Source organism: Ambystoma mexicanum, chromosome 3q, assembly GCF_040938575.1.
Source record: "Ambystoma mexicanum isolate Mex_15411 chromosome 3q, UKY_AmexF1_1, whole genome shotgun sequence".
NCBI classification, from domain to species: Eukaryota; Metazoa; Chordata; class Amphibia; order Caudata; family Ambystomatidae; genus Ambystoma; species Ambystoma mexicanum.
The window spans coordinates 383,955,952-383,970,942 of record NC_090926.1 but is presented as its reverse complement, the minus strand read 5'-3'; the positions used below and the strand labels follow the sequence as shown (position 1 = coordinate 383,970,942).

Below are 14,991 nucleotides of genomic sequence, written 5' to 3'. Positions count from 1 at the left end.
CTCTGGGAGCCAGAGTTCTGTGGTGTACACATGTCCTATGTGGGCTTCCCAATCCTCTAGGGAGGTGTTGGTCATGACATGCGGGATTTGGAAGGGTGTGCCCTGCAAGAAATGCAGGCGAAGTGACCACCATTGCAGGACTTGATGGAATGCGATTGAGGGCAACCTTGTCGGTCCACGTGCCAGTGACTTGCTGCCACCTGGCATCCAGGAACTCCTGAAGGAGCCTGCAAAAGGGACACTAGAGGGATACAGGCAGACATCCCCAGCAGGGACTTAATGGACCAGACTTTTGTGATGGAAGCTGTCGATAACCACTGGACCTTTCCCAGGATGGCCTTCACACTCTCTTCCGAGGGAGTTGTTAAACACATGAGTGTCTTGAGCCGGGCAACCAGGAATAGCACGTTCTGAGATGGCACTAAAGAGGACTTCTGAAAGTTGATTGAGAATCCTAACAAAGTCAGGATCTGGATGGTCTCTGCGGTCTGCTGGATTGCCAGCGCTTGAGAGTGGGATCAGATGGGCCAATCGTCTAGGTATGGGTAGATGCGCTGCCACTACAGCTAAGTATTTGGTTAACACCCTGGGGCCGATTTCAGACTGAAGCACAGGGTCTTGAACTGGTAATGCCTCCCCTCAATGACAAAACACAGGAACTACCAGTGCTTGCGATGAATGGAGATGTGGATGTAAGCATCCTCCAAGTCGAGGGTAGCCGGGAAATCCCCTTCTTCCAGCTGGTCGAGCACGTGCTGCAACTTGATCATCCCGATCTGGGATTTGTGGAACGTTTTAAGGTCTAGAATTGATCACCACCTTCCTGACTTTGTCCTTACCAGAAAGTATCTGGAGTACACTCCAGAGCCCCAGAGGTGCTGACAGCCTGGTTCTATTGCCCTTTTTTTTAGCATGGCCTGAACCTCCTTTAGTAGTCGTGCCACGTGCAGTTTTTGTTGCGTGACAGATGGAATGTGAGGGCATTTGCCCTGGAATTCCAAAGCTGGCCCTTGTTGAAGCTGCTTTCTCCACCACAGGGGACAGAGCCACCGGTACTGGCCGAGGGGCAACAGGTGCACTATGAGGCAAGGTCAGCTAGCCAGAGGAGGCCTCAGAGGGCTTCTTGCCGGAATAGGGGTGGGAGCAGCAGGCAGTCGCTGCTGGATTTCAGCCACTAGAGTGTGCAAGGTGGTCAAGATGTCCAAGGACATATTCCCTCGGTGAAGGAGCAGGTGCAGGAGCCAGAGCTGGGCCCTGTGAAGGGCTAAATGGCTGGGAAAGCCGGTGGGCCACCGACACTTGATGAGGCATTTGCTGAATGGGTCCGGGTTCCCCTTGTCCCCTTCCTGATCCAAGTAAAACATCTCTTGCAGGTCCTCCTCAGAACTGGTATAGATCGCTGGAGATTTCCTGGGGGATCCCAGAGGTGCCAAAGTGAGAGGGGCGAAGACTGAGTGGGTTGAGGCAGGAATTCCTGAGCTGGATGCATATCTCTCACCAAACCAGAGCCCCTAGGGAAAGAAACAACAACAGGAAAAGGTGCCATCATCAACTGGACAGTCATCGGAACCACTGACAGAGGTCTAGGTGGCAAGGAAACCCCTGACGTGGTAACCGTCGCAGTGGTAAAGGTGACAGTCATGGACGAGCCCCATGGTGTTGCAGGCATTGAAGGAGGAGCAGTCTTTGTAGACTTGGATTGTCAACGAAGTACTTGTCAATGGGGCGGCCGTCGATGGGGCGAAGGTCCTGGTGGATGAAGTTGTCGATGAGGCTTGTGTCGATGATGGAGTCAATGATCTGGCAATGGGACCTTGAAAGACTTGCTTTTAGACGAAGATTTGTGTTTGGCCGCTGACACCAGCGATTTTCTCGCAGACCAAATCTGCCCACCTGCTGATAGGCTAGCCATTAACAGTGATGGCAACCGGACTTTCTTTGCTCTGGGTCCCACAGCCACTGCGACCGCTGACGACTTTGCCTTCTTTTGGATCTTCTCCAAGGAAGCATCCTCGAAGGACTTAAACTTCTTTTTATCTGAGGGAGCACACTCTTTTGATCTGCTGGCCACAGAAGAGGCATGAATATGCCCAGAGACCGCATCAGAGGTCTTACCTTCTTCGATCAACGACACCAACCTCTGATGGCGGTCCTTCTGTGTTTTCGATGAAAGGGGTTGGTAAACCGGATATTCGTCTGCATCGTGGTCAGGATGTAGGCAGAAAATGCACACTAGGTGCCGATCCTCGATGAAGATATTCTTCCGGCCGCAGTTCTCGCAGGGCCTGAAAAGACGTTTCTTTGTGGCCTGTGCCAGGGTTTCGAAGTGAAGGCCCAATGATGGGCCTACGGCACCACGAGTTGGAGATCAGATGATGGATAGTGGATCTCCTCTGGTAATGGGTCCTCGCCGCCGGTAGTCGCAATATGACAGAAGACAAAGAATTAATGAATTCTCAAACCACAAAAAGTTGTCAGATTTCAATGAGCGAAAACACAAGGTATCCCAACACGAGAAACCTGCTGTAAAAATCTGAAGATCGCCACCAGGGGTGGAGCTTAGGAGAACGAGTGTCATTGGCTGCGGCAGTATGACCCAAAGTGACGCCGATAGGCTATAGAAGAGACAAGCTGTTTTTTAGCTTAAAGCTAAACTGCTTTAATTTAACTGAGGATTCCCAGCCTGACGAAAGGCAATATTCAAGAGCATGTGAATGCATGCAAGACCCATGCTGGAGAACAAGTTACGGGTAAGTAATGGCACACTGTGATAGGCTCTGCAGAATGGCATCCTTTTGAAATCAAGCAAAGACAGAGAGGGTCTAGTCGTTAGGGACTTCTCCCTATATCCTGTCCGGTCAGTGCGCTCTAGACATCCATTGAGGCCATGGAAGCATTGGTGATTACTCTAAGAATGTGGCCTACTCTTCACCTGCCTTTCAACGACATCGACCTGATAAGAAATCTCCAGATTTAGTTTCTGCACAGGCCAGTCCAACTTTAGGCAGAAGTCAGATTGATGGTTACCATCGGTGTAAGGGGTTAGTTGGAGTTTGACATGCTGCTGTTTCCAAGAAAACAGTCAGTAGGGGAAGTTACCTGTGATGAAAGATCCTTCCTCCAGGCTTGCCTCAGGTTCTTTCTGCAGCGAGTTCTGGACAGAATGGAAAAGCAGCCATCGATGCATCCAGGTTTTGAAAGACTGAAAAAGAAGCAGAGGTCATGGAGGTATCTTTAACATAGCCTAATTATTCTCTTTCACTGCAGTAAACCATGCCCTCCCCTCCTCGTACTGTTCTTTGTGGTTAGGTTTCTGGTGGCAAGGATGTCTGGTTACTGTGTCTTATTCTAAATGTTTGTTCTTCCCATACCGATGACTGACAGGATTCCACAACTGACGCTGCATGGGCCTTAGGACTGAGCACAGTGAGAATAATGTGGTGTGAGAAACTGTTAGCGCACGCTTACCCCAGCACCATTTCCTGATAATATTATATACAGAGTCCCTCTGGCACAGACACTTTGGAAACCTCCTGTAAAGGAGTGAACAGAGTGTTTAAATGAATTAAGAAGGCAGGTAGGTAGCAGCCAGTCGAAAATAACCTACAGCTTGTTTATCCCAAAAGAAATTAGTGATCAGGGCGTAGGGCTTAGCATTATGCTAACCTCTAGTTTCTGTTAAAACCGACTACGAATTAAGAGCACCAATTGAAAAGACATGTTATCATGCATTAATTTCTTTTAAAACATTGAACGAATCATCTGCAGCACCTTGGAGAAAAACAAAAAACGATATGTAAATCAGTTCCCTAATTGAGCACTCAAATTGAATACTCTGGTGTGTAACTGGGATCCATTACAGCATGAACCATTGCTAGTCTTCAGCAACTGTTACAAAGCAACAAGAATCGATTGGTGACTGGAAGTCTGCAGTTGTTCTGGTGAGGCTACTTCCTGTCTGAAAGGAAGCACAGGGCCACAGTGCATCAGTGAACTGCATTGTAGATAATATAACTGAATATGTGTGCAAACACATCTGGACAGAGGGAGAGAGAGAGAGAGAAAAGAGACAGTTAGACATTTCCTTTTCAGTTATATTTGCGTGTGTGCAGCACAGTGAAACAATGTGGCCATGTGGATCCAATTTGAGGGCTCATTTTGGAGGCTAATTTACATCTTTACATTTGGGCTGTTATTCTCCAAGGTGCCACTGATGATTACTTCAATGTTTTGGATATACAATGATGCATGACACAGCTCCTAGTGTGGCAACCATTCTTTGGTCTTGCGAGTGCAAATACAGGTGTGCACATACAGGTGTACTGTTCCCTCAGACATGGTGTGCATCTTCTCTTGGTAATCTTTCCAGAGCCAAGTCACCTTTCCCTGCAACATTGAATCAAGGCAGCTAAGCAGTGATTGCCTCTGTTTGTACCTGTTCAGATCAGTGTAGGTTTTATGTGCTTTTTTGTAACATGCTTAAAACAAATCAACAATACATCTGCTATTGATTACTTTCAGAGGTCTGCAGTTTGATTATTCTTTAATATCATTCAACACTGTGGGCCTTTTCAAAGCCTTCAGGCAAAGCAATGGGAATGCGGTTCCTCCCCAGACTGCTGCCATGAGGGTCTTGGTGACAAGCAGTTCCATCTAAAAGAATACAGCACACCATGGAATGAGTGGACGTTATGTTGATTCAGCTACTCGTCATCTTCTGTACTTAATAAGTAGCTCATTCGCATGGGGGTCCTCCACACATTGTTTCAGCGTGATCATTCTATCCACGTCATGCTTGTGATGTGCAAGTTTTGACGTTGAGCTTCCTCTCAGAATTGTTCATCACAGATTGAGTGCCTTAGCATTTTTATTTTCTGGCGCCAATTAAGCCTGTCTGTTCAATAAGTTTACAAAATTTAGCATCAATCTATTAGAAATATCAGTTCAGTGTAGCCCGTGGCCCCAGGGGTCCTGACTAGTGTATCTACATGTTTTTCCCTAAGGGATCACCCTGTAACAAAGACCCAGAATCCAGAGTAATAAAGGTTTTTAATTTAAAGTATAGTGTGTGTTTTATTTATGTGTCCTGTGCGTGTGTTTTGGACTAAACCATCGAGCCCACAATGGGGCTGAATGGAATGTTTAAAAAGGAAAGAAGAAAGGAACAACAGAATAGAACTCCCCAGCCCAGGAACGGACTGGGCAAGGAAGAGAAAATAATCTAACCAGGATTTTAAAAAAGACAGGCTAGTGTCAGAAGTGGCCTGTTTTGCATTCTGTATCCTGAGGTGTGGCTTGACACGGCAGCTACGTGAGCGGAGGTCTTTCCTCTAATTTCCTCTGCCAGGTACCGGGAGCAGAGAGCTGAGAGTGCTGCTCTCTTGAAGTGACATCCCTCTGCAAACTGGAGAGATATCTGGGCGGATTGAAGCCCAACATTGACTCAGGAGCAACCAGGTTGGACTGGTAGCAGGTTGATTCTGCAGCAGACCTGGTGGTGAGTGCTCCGGCAGTTCACAGTAGTCCGTAGCAGTTAGCAGGCTGCACATACAGGTTGAGCTGAGCAAGAGAGCGAGCACGAGTGAGTGGTATGTAAGTAGGCATCTGTTCTAAACTGCCAGCTCTTGGGCTTCCAGTTCACCGTAAGAGTGCTCACTAGCAGCCTCACTGCGTACCGTATATCATATACTGCTCATTGTGATACTGCTTATATCATTGAGGCTACAGTCAGAGCTGGTACTAGGTGTTCGATGAGCCTTCTGAGGATTTAATATCTATTTGAGCCTCTGTGTGTCTCTCCGCCCCCCCCAATAAAGTAATGCGAACAGAGTTTGCTTTCGAGGGCCTGCTGGCAGCTTGTGGGGGGAAACCATTCCTTGCATTCCTGACAGAAATTGTTGCCCTGGTATTGGTAAACTTGTTACCGGAACACGTTGAAAGATCCTTATCTGTTGTCCCCTCTCCTCTAATACAACATAAGCAAATGGACCTGAAACCCATGGCTCACCAGTAAAAGAAATTCTGAGAAGGCTTCAATCACCTACTACTTACTCGGACTATAAGGAGATTCCTATTCCTACCACTTCTACTGAGACTGCCTGTACAATTAGAATCCTTAAGTTGGCAACTACTAGACATATAACTAATGGAAAGAAGAAAAGTTATAGGGGGAAGTTAAATACCGATATAAACAATGTAGTATCTGGCCCTAACAAGAAACCAAATGCTCTTGTAAAAGGCGAAATATTCACCCCAAAACATTGGTAACAAATACTTTAGCGGATGGCTCTACAAGGCAGGTGTGTCTCCAGGGCGCAAAACCTTTGTTTGGGTGCCCCGTGTGGGACGGCATGAGTGTATGGGTTCACCAAATAGTTGCTGCTGCAATTCTGAGACCAGGTTTGGCCATACTGGCTGGACTTGTGTCTCTTTACCGGAGTTCCAGTTCTGATTTGTTGCTACGGTACGACGTTGTTACAATGGCAGCTTTTTTTATCAGCCAAAAAAACTCATCGAATAATATGGGGGTGGGGAAGAGGGTAATGAGTAGGGGGTGGGGAATATGGACTAAATAATGCAAATAAATACATTTGCTGAGTTCTTTCAGCCTAAAATATTCGGCAAAAAACTCAGTAGAAATAAAACTGCTGATGTAAGAACATAGAACCGTTGCAACAGGACATCCTTCCTGTACTGTCCTCTCCCTCCCTCTTGTCCTCATCATTGGCTGGATTGTGACATCCGTGCTGGGAAGAACAGTGGGCCATTTTACCACCACTTTTCTATTTTATTGCATTGGTCGTCTGCTGTGGTGTAGGCAACGGGCGCTGCCCAGAAGGCTTTTGGGATACTAATATTCCACCTCTATTGTTTGTTTGCGCCATCCTGGGTCGCCTCCATCATTGTCTTCAGGGCTGGATCACTTCTTGCTGGCTGGCTGCCACTCATTTCTCAATAGTGCCACCGCAACCTGCCTAGTTGGGTTCTTCCTTCCTCCCGGACTTATCTTTGCCATTGTTTCAACCCATGGCTGGCAGGACCCACTCCAAGGAAGGCAGTTCGTTGGTCTTTTTTTCCATCTTCATCGTCGTTGGTCCAGGATTTAAAGCCTTGGGTGACTGGGTCCTGTAAACTGTTGTGCAAAAGAAGACTTTGCATTCACTGAGTTGTTTTTGCTAATCACATTTTTCAGGAACCATACACGTGAGTACTTACCCTCAGGGCTCAGAGGTTTGTGGTTTATTCAATCTTCTTACGCTTAGGGGGCCCTGTGGTCCCTGGTCAGAGGTTTCTTCAGAAACCTTTTACTGCATTGTGCTATAGAGGTTTATTGGCCCAAATCTTGCTGTGCTTCTCATCAGCCACAGCTAATGGGACTCGAACCTGCCACTCAAGCTCTTCATGAGGGCCTGCTTTGGCGGCCCCTAGAGTCGATTGTTGCATTATCTAAATCTGTGGCATTGAATTGGAACTTACCTTCTTTTCCCCCATTGTGAGAGCTCTGGCATACCTTGTCTTACCCCCCGTGAAATGGGTCCAGGGCAATCTAGATAAGTGCTGCTTCCTCCTAAGGCAAGTCCAGCGCACTTCATCTTTACTCACTTCTCGCCAAAAGCATGAAGTATCTGGAAGAATGGCATGAATACACACAGAGTGAATCGCCTAGCTATTTCCCCCAGGAAAGCACATTCGACCTAGACAGAATAACACATTTACAAAAGGCATTAGAAAAGAAGGGTGCACGTGAACATCAATGACAATGTGACAGCTACCTCGACTGGTATACCGAAGCCACTAAGGGACTGACCGACTCTAAGACCCGGGCACTAAAAGGCTCTCAAGAAAAGCTCCAGCAGCCAGTAAAATCCATGAAAAATGAGTACACATGCCTGCAGGTCCAGACCCACAAAAATGAATACAAACGATTAGAACCCATTCTCCAAGGGGAACCTACATTGAAAGAAAGCCCCATTGGACCCAGCCATCTTGAAAACCTGCTCAACCAGCAATCCAGTCGCACCCATTCCTCTAAACCACCAACCTACCACCAATCCACACCAAAACAGCAGATGGATGGCCCGTTCACTCCTCAAATGTGAGCTCATATTTCTAAACTGTTTTCACCAGCCTCAGGCACGTTTGAGGGTTTCCCAAACTTAATGATAAATACCAGTGCTGGCGTATATCCACTCAGACAAGTCCCGGCAGGGGGCGACACCCTAGTTACAGTGCATGCCCATCGAGCACCACTGATTTATTTAACATTGTCCAGAGATTCCCCAAGAAACGTGAAGACACAGTCAAATTCTAGGAGGAGTCCAAGTTATAACAGACTGCTATCATGCCACTTGTGTTGATTTAAATCAATTATTGCAAGCAGTGTTGCCCCCAGACAAATTTGCTTTACTTAAGGTATGCACAAATGGCCAACTGAAGAACCAGTAATGGCTAGGGATTTGAAGATGTTCACTGATAGATTGGTAGAAACTGTTCTCGAAATGTGTCCCCGAAAGGCTGATTGGGCTAAAATAAATGTCAAGGGAGAACATCTTGCAGAGAACCTTGAATGTCTAAACGATGTTTCGAACAACATTCTGGGATTGCGGATGCTGTGCTTACAGGACCGCAAGCTGTACAGGCACAGTTTGTTATCGGGTTGCAACCCAAGGTAGCAGAAGGGATTAAAGCCATAACAATAGGATGGGAAGTAAAGGGGTTGGTTGAGGTTTTGCTGGCAGCACATTTCCATGAAAAGGTTCAGACAAAAATAAATAACAGAAGCAAAGCTTATGGTACTATAAATAGAGAGCTTGCAACCCTCTCGGGGAAGGGAAGGGTCCGCCCTCCAGCGGGGGTGGGGGGGGGTGAGGTGGCACCGGGGAAGAGGAACACCTCAGTAATTCCAGGCGGGGTATAGTTCCCCGAGAGCAGCTGGGATTCAAGTAAGCGTTTGAAGCTCCTACAGTATTTAAAAAATAAGCGAAGATTTGTGGAATGCTTACTACTGCCTTTTTCCTGTTCTTTTCCCTTTTCCTTAGGAAGCAGCGTGCCAGGATGGGAATGACACCGCCAAAGATGCCCGCAGAACAGAAGGAGCGATGAATGATGGGCAGAAGCGCTGCAAGGTAAGGCTGTTCCTAACAGTGTTCTTGTTCTTGCAGGAGCTGAGCGCAGAAGAAAGATACAGGCCTACTGGAGACCGATCCGAACACGGTGAGTGTCACGCTGCAGGTGCAGAAAACGCAAAGCATGTTTCTCAGCCTGGGTGTGGCTTAAATAGTCCCTGGGTATCCCAGGTGTCTCTGGGCTGAACCGCACCCAAAAGAATAGACCGCACATGCAGTTCTGGGAACCGAAATATGTGGGGGCATCCATCTCGTCCCCATCAATGCACTACAAGTCCAATCCCCAATGTTATCCTATGGGAGTGAGTGAGTCTGGTGCCACAAGCGCCAAGTCTGACTCCAAGTGGGTCTTTGGAGGGATGGAGAGGCCCATGTAGGTGATCGTGGCCTGGGTCCAGCCCGACATCTTGGAGGGCTGGGGACATGAGGGGCCGGAATCATTACAATAGCTTGGGAGTAGACTGTCTGTGGCATTTCCCAGAGGGCTGCAACCCCGGTGGGAGTAAAAAACAGCAAAACACAGCTGCAGCAGGTCTTCTCATTCCCCAGCTGGGATGCAGCACCGACGGCAGACGCCACGGCCCGGCTAGGAGCACACCAACCTGGCGGAACCTCACAATCCACGCCGGAGGATAGCCGCACCAGTGAACCTAAAGCCTGCTAAGACAAACATAAAGACCAAAACCTTTCCCTCACCACATTACCTTTTCCAAAATGACCATGACGTCCAGAAACCACAGGGAATGGCAAGATCAAACATGGCGGCACCCATTCCTACAGTGTCAATTGAAGGAGGGGGAAGTAACAAGAGGGAGGGAAAACCCTGGTAAGTGATTGGTTGGGAGAAGCCTGGTCATACCCTGTTGGGGGGCGGAGCCAGTAAAGGGGGTTTTAGCTACCTGACTAACCAATCAGACAGAGGGAAGGGAGGATAAAAGGGGGACAATCTAACAGAGACTTGCCACATGTTTCTTGTCTTTGCAGCAGGAAGCAGACCTGGTTGAATACCTCTGGGTGTATTGAAGGAACCCAATGGTGGACGTAATCCAGTAAAGAGGCAAGAGAGACCTCAAAGAGCATTGGGCGCTGGACATTGAGAATTGAGTTGTCTATAATGCAGTAATTGTAACCTACCTGATTCTTAAAATAAATACTAAGCAGAAATACTCTTGTGAGGAGTGATCACTTCTGACCCAAAGGCCTGACACCCAACCTCTAGTTCTATTAGCCATGAGAAATAACGCACAGCATACAAACAGATTGTCTGTTCACAAAATCCGCACAGGATGCCCAAGGAGAATGGGAACTGCCCCACATACAACTCACCGAGCACAGAGTTTAGCACTAGAGGGTGACGGGTTGATCCAGTACTGTCGCACGTTGATTAAAACTGTTTGATCTCTCCATGCATAGGTCTGCGAGGCACTACCTGGACCAACTGCAGGACCATGGAACCATTTGGAGCCGGGGCACTGGGTCCTGGTCAAGATCCATTGGTGGAAGTCAGCGCTTCAGCCAAGGTGGCATAGGCCGCTCCAGGTGCTGCTCACTACAAACTCTGCTGTCAAGTGTGACAGGATCCAAGCTTGGATCCATGTGTTGCACTGCCGCAAGGTATCCACTCCAGCCAGTGACATGACCACAGACACCAATGTGACCCAGCATGATGCTTTCAGCCCTGTGCCAGAGTCACCCTGTGTTTGTGGAGCAGAACAAACTGTACCAGAGAGCGACGTCCAACACTCAATCAGCCAATATGTTCACGTGCTGAGATGAAACTCACAACTGCTGAGTCTTTTCCTCACTATGAGGACCCTGCGGGAGCTATTGTTAAAGCTCCTTCAGCAGGCGGTCAATGCTCCAGAGGGAACTACCCTGATCGAAGATCCCCTACTGACTCACCATCTACGGAGTCTGACTCCCCTGAATCTGACAACACAACCAGCCAGAGGTAAGCTCTATGATACGAGGAAGAATACCAGAGCTACCAAAGTATTGAAAAAAGTGGTGACTGGTCAGGTTACTCACCGCTGGACTTAGTTTGCCAGTGACGAGTCCGCCGACCAAGCAGTTCTCAAACCAAGAGTAGATGCCACTACTGCTATGTCCCCATCATGTATACGTTTTTGTCCCTGCTCCTATCTCTTGTTGGCTTTCCTCTTTGTGACCATGACCCTCGAATTCATCAGGCTGGGTTGATGTAGTGCCTGCATCAGTAGTAGGAGCCTGAAACTTTGGAATATTTGAGCTTTGGAACTCTGGAACTCTCTTCACACTCAGTGTTCACTCTCCACGATCTGATACTCTGAAAGAACTGTTCGTATTCAAGCGTTTCCACCTGCATGCCACCGGTTCTGACCAACTGGGGTGAACGTTATCCATATACCACAAAATATGACCCCCGGGAAAGCCTGAAAGAACATCAAACTCACCATTTATGTATTTATTTATACAGGAGGAACAATGCTCTTTTGAGCACAAAATAACATACAATAGATAAGAAATCGATTTGACGGGAAGCAGTGAGCCTCTTACAGTGGGGTGAGATGGAGGGACTGATGAGGTTGTTGAGGGGAGTAAATGGAGCAGTCACCGGGGACAATGCATAAGTGGACATAGTGCAGGTAGGCAGTACAGCCAGGTGTGCTCCGGATGTGACCATGATGGGTGAAGTGCTAAAGCAGAGGCAGAGGAGTGAGGGACAGAGAAAGGTAGCGGCAAAGGAAAAACGGTTAGCTAGTGGGCATAGGAGAGGTAGCCTAAGAGGATAACTCTGAGGTGAGGAAGTAGGATTTCAGTTTGGTTTTGAACAAATCCATGTGGACTGTTTCTTGGATGCCCAGTAGAAGAGAATTTCATGCAAGTGGAGGGAGAAGAAAGAGCAGAAGCGAAAGGAAGCACATGGAGGGCGAGGAGCCACAAGGGTTGTTGAGGAGACAGAGCAGAGATTACGAGAAGGCTTGTAGAGTTGGATAGAGATGGATAGATACAGTGGTGCCTTACCAGGGATAGATTTGTGAACCAGGAGAAGAAATTTAAATCTGGCCCTGTGTGCATCATCAGCCATCCAGCCTGGTGACGGTATGAGGAAGTAGGTGTGGAGTGAGGGAGTTCAAAGAGAGTCCTGGTAGAAAAGGTAATAATCTTATCGAGAGGACAGAAAGCATAGTTGGGGAGTCCAAAGAGGATGCTTGCAGAGTAGTCAAGTTTAGAGAAGACAAGAGTGGTTAAGAGATGCTTAGCGGTGTTGAAAAGAAGAAGGTGCCTGATTTTCCTAATATTTGGAGGTTGAGGCGAGCTGCTGTTCCAGTTGTGGAGATGAAAGTAGAGTAGGTGTGAGAAAGGTCATAGATGACGCTGAGGTTTCTAGCTGAAGAAGAGTAGAGGGAGGTTCAGGTGGGAACTGGTTAGGCAGAGGAAGAGATGAGAGAGCTCTTTTGGCAGGGAAGAAGAGCACCTCTGTTTTGGTAGGGTTTAAGATCAGAAAGTGCAAAGCCATCCAGCATTTAATGCCAGCGAGACAGTTGGACAATTTGATAATGAGATCAGAGAAGAGTTCAGGAAAAGAGAAGAATATTTGGGTGTTGTCCAAGAAGAGTTGGTATGAGAACCCAAAGGAGGAGATTAGTACCCCAAGAGCAGAAGTATAAAGTGTAAATAGGACCATACCCAAGACAGGGCCGTGTGGAACACCAACAGTTAGAGGAGTGAGTTGAGAAGTGTTGTTGCTCCTAGAGACATAGAATTGGTGAGGTATAAGGTTGGATTCAATCCAAGCAATGGCTTGATCGCAAATCATAAGAGAGCATTAAAGAGATCATAGTGATCGACAGTGTCAAAGGCAGCAGAGAGGTCAAGGAGAATTAGGTTAGAGGATAGGTTTAGGTGCTTAGCAGAGGCGATGAAGTTGGACACATACATGAGAGCAGTTTCCGTGGAGTGACAGGAGCAGAGACCTGCTTGTAAGGGGTCTCGAATGTTATGTTATGTTAGTTTTTCGTACCGAGGTACAGTGCAACCAACACCAAAAAGGCAACTTGGCGCTATCACTAAAACAAAAGTATTGCAGAAGAGAAGAAGCAAAAAAAGTAGATTTTTCAGAGCTTGCCTGAAATGTATATGAATCTGGCAGGCATACAGGGCAGCCGGAATGGCAGTCCATAACATGGCTGCTCTGACCTAGAAAGAACGGCCACCAATACTTGCATGTCGGACTCTGAGAACAGCCAAAAGAGAGCGTTCCACAGAGTGCAGGGCCCATGCAGGAATATAAGGACGAAATTTAGACTGCAGATACTCCGGACCCACAACATAAAAGGCCTTATGGACCAAACAAAGGGATTTGAAAGCCACACGCTTAGCCACTAGGAGCCAATGAAGAGACCTGAGAGCAGATGAAATATGCTCCCGACACGGAGTACCGCTGGCAAGGCGTGCAGCAGAATTCTGAAGCACCTGTAGACAATGTACTAATAAATTTGGCTGAGCCAGAGATAAAGAGTTGCAGTATTCTATTCGACTAAGAACAAGAGCAGAGACCCCTGGGGCGCGTAGATGAAATGGAATAAAAGGCAAAACCTTCTTGAGTATTTTCAGTTGAAAATGTGCAGCTTGACAGACCAAACCAATCTGAGGTGACATAGAAAGAGAGGGCAATAATTTAACACCTAGATTTTTAACTGTCAAGACCGCCACAGGAAAGGTGCCCAACGCAGACGGCCAAAAAGGAGTCCAGAGAGACGGGAAAGTGTCAGCACCCACCACCAAAACCTCGGTCTTATCTCCATAAGTTTCAACCAATTTTCGCTCATACAGTATCCCACGACTGATAAGCAATCTCGCAGCTGGGTGGCATTGGCAGGTAAGAGTAGATCAATCCGAACCAAAATCTGAGTATCGTCAGCATACAAGAAGCATCTAAAGCTGTGAGAGCGGATCAGAGGCTGAATATAGATATTAAACAATGTGGGAGACAAGGCTAAACCTTGCGGAACCCCACACAACAGAGCCGCAATTGCAGAAAGGAAAAAGTTGAAGTAATAGTGTCTGGTACCGGTAAGATAGAAAAGAACGAAACCTCGAGAGGACAGGGCCCGACATAGCAGCAGCTGACAGATGGCTGACCAGGATGGTGTGATCGATGGCATCAAATTTGGCCAACAGTTCCAAAAGGACCAAAAGGGTGGCTACTCCACCCTAATCTGCAATAAGCGTCAGATCGTTAAGCACTGAGACCAAAACAGTCTCAGTGCCCTGGCCTGGTCTAAAGCCAGACTGGAAAACGTCAAGCACTGCCCTTGACTCGCAGAACTTCACCAATAGGGGGGACACCAAGGATTCAAGCAACTTCATAAAGAATGGTAAAAGAGAAATAGGGCGATAATGAGCAGGCAGGAGTGGGTCAAGAGCCGGCTCCTCCAGAAGAGGAATCACTGTGGCAGACTTCAGAGGAGAGGGATTAATCCCAGATGAGCACGAAAGCAAGTAATCTGTCACAGGAGCAGCAGAAAAATATCTTTCACCACTGACAAAGGAATAGCGTCAGTGGGAGAAGCTGACTTCATACCTGCAACTGCTAAGGTCAGGCCTGCTGCCGTAAACAACGGAAAAGAATCCCAACAGGCATCAGAGGATGGCATAATTAGATGTCGTAGGTAGTAGATGTTTAAGTTATTGGTAAAACGGTTGAACACAACCCTTTTGAGCACTTTAGATTAGTGCAGAAGGAGAGACACAGGGCGATTATTAGCTGGTAGCTTCGGGTCAGCCCGTGGCTTTTTTAGGGGAGGGATGACCATGGTTATTTTGAAGACAGAGGGAAAGCAAGCAAAATCGAAGGATAGGTTGAAGAGTTCAGCGAGGTGAG

At 47.4% G+C, this 14,991-nt stretch overlaps 1 protein-coding gene across 1 annotated transcript in view; it reads right to left on the bottom strand.

The window, feature by feature from the left end:
• Window positions 1-14,991, bottom strand: part of CD74 (CD74 molecule) — a 96,097-nt gene that overhangs the window by 42,729 nt on the left and 38,377 nt on the right. Inside the window, exon 6 of the mRNA XM_069654044.1 lies at window positions 3,100-3,202. Coding sequence (XP_069510145.1) covers window positions 3,100-3,202 — 103 coding nt within the window. The remainder of the gene's footprint in view (window positions 1-3,099; window positions 3,203-14,991) is intronic.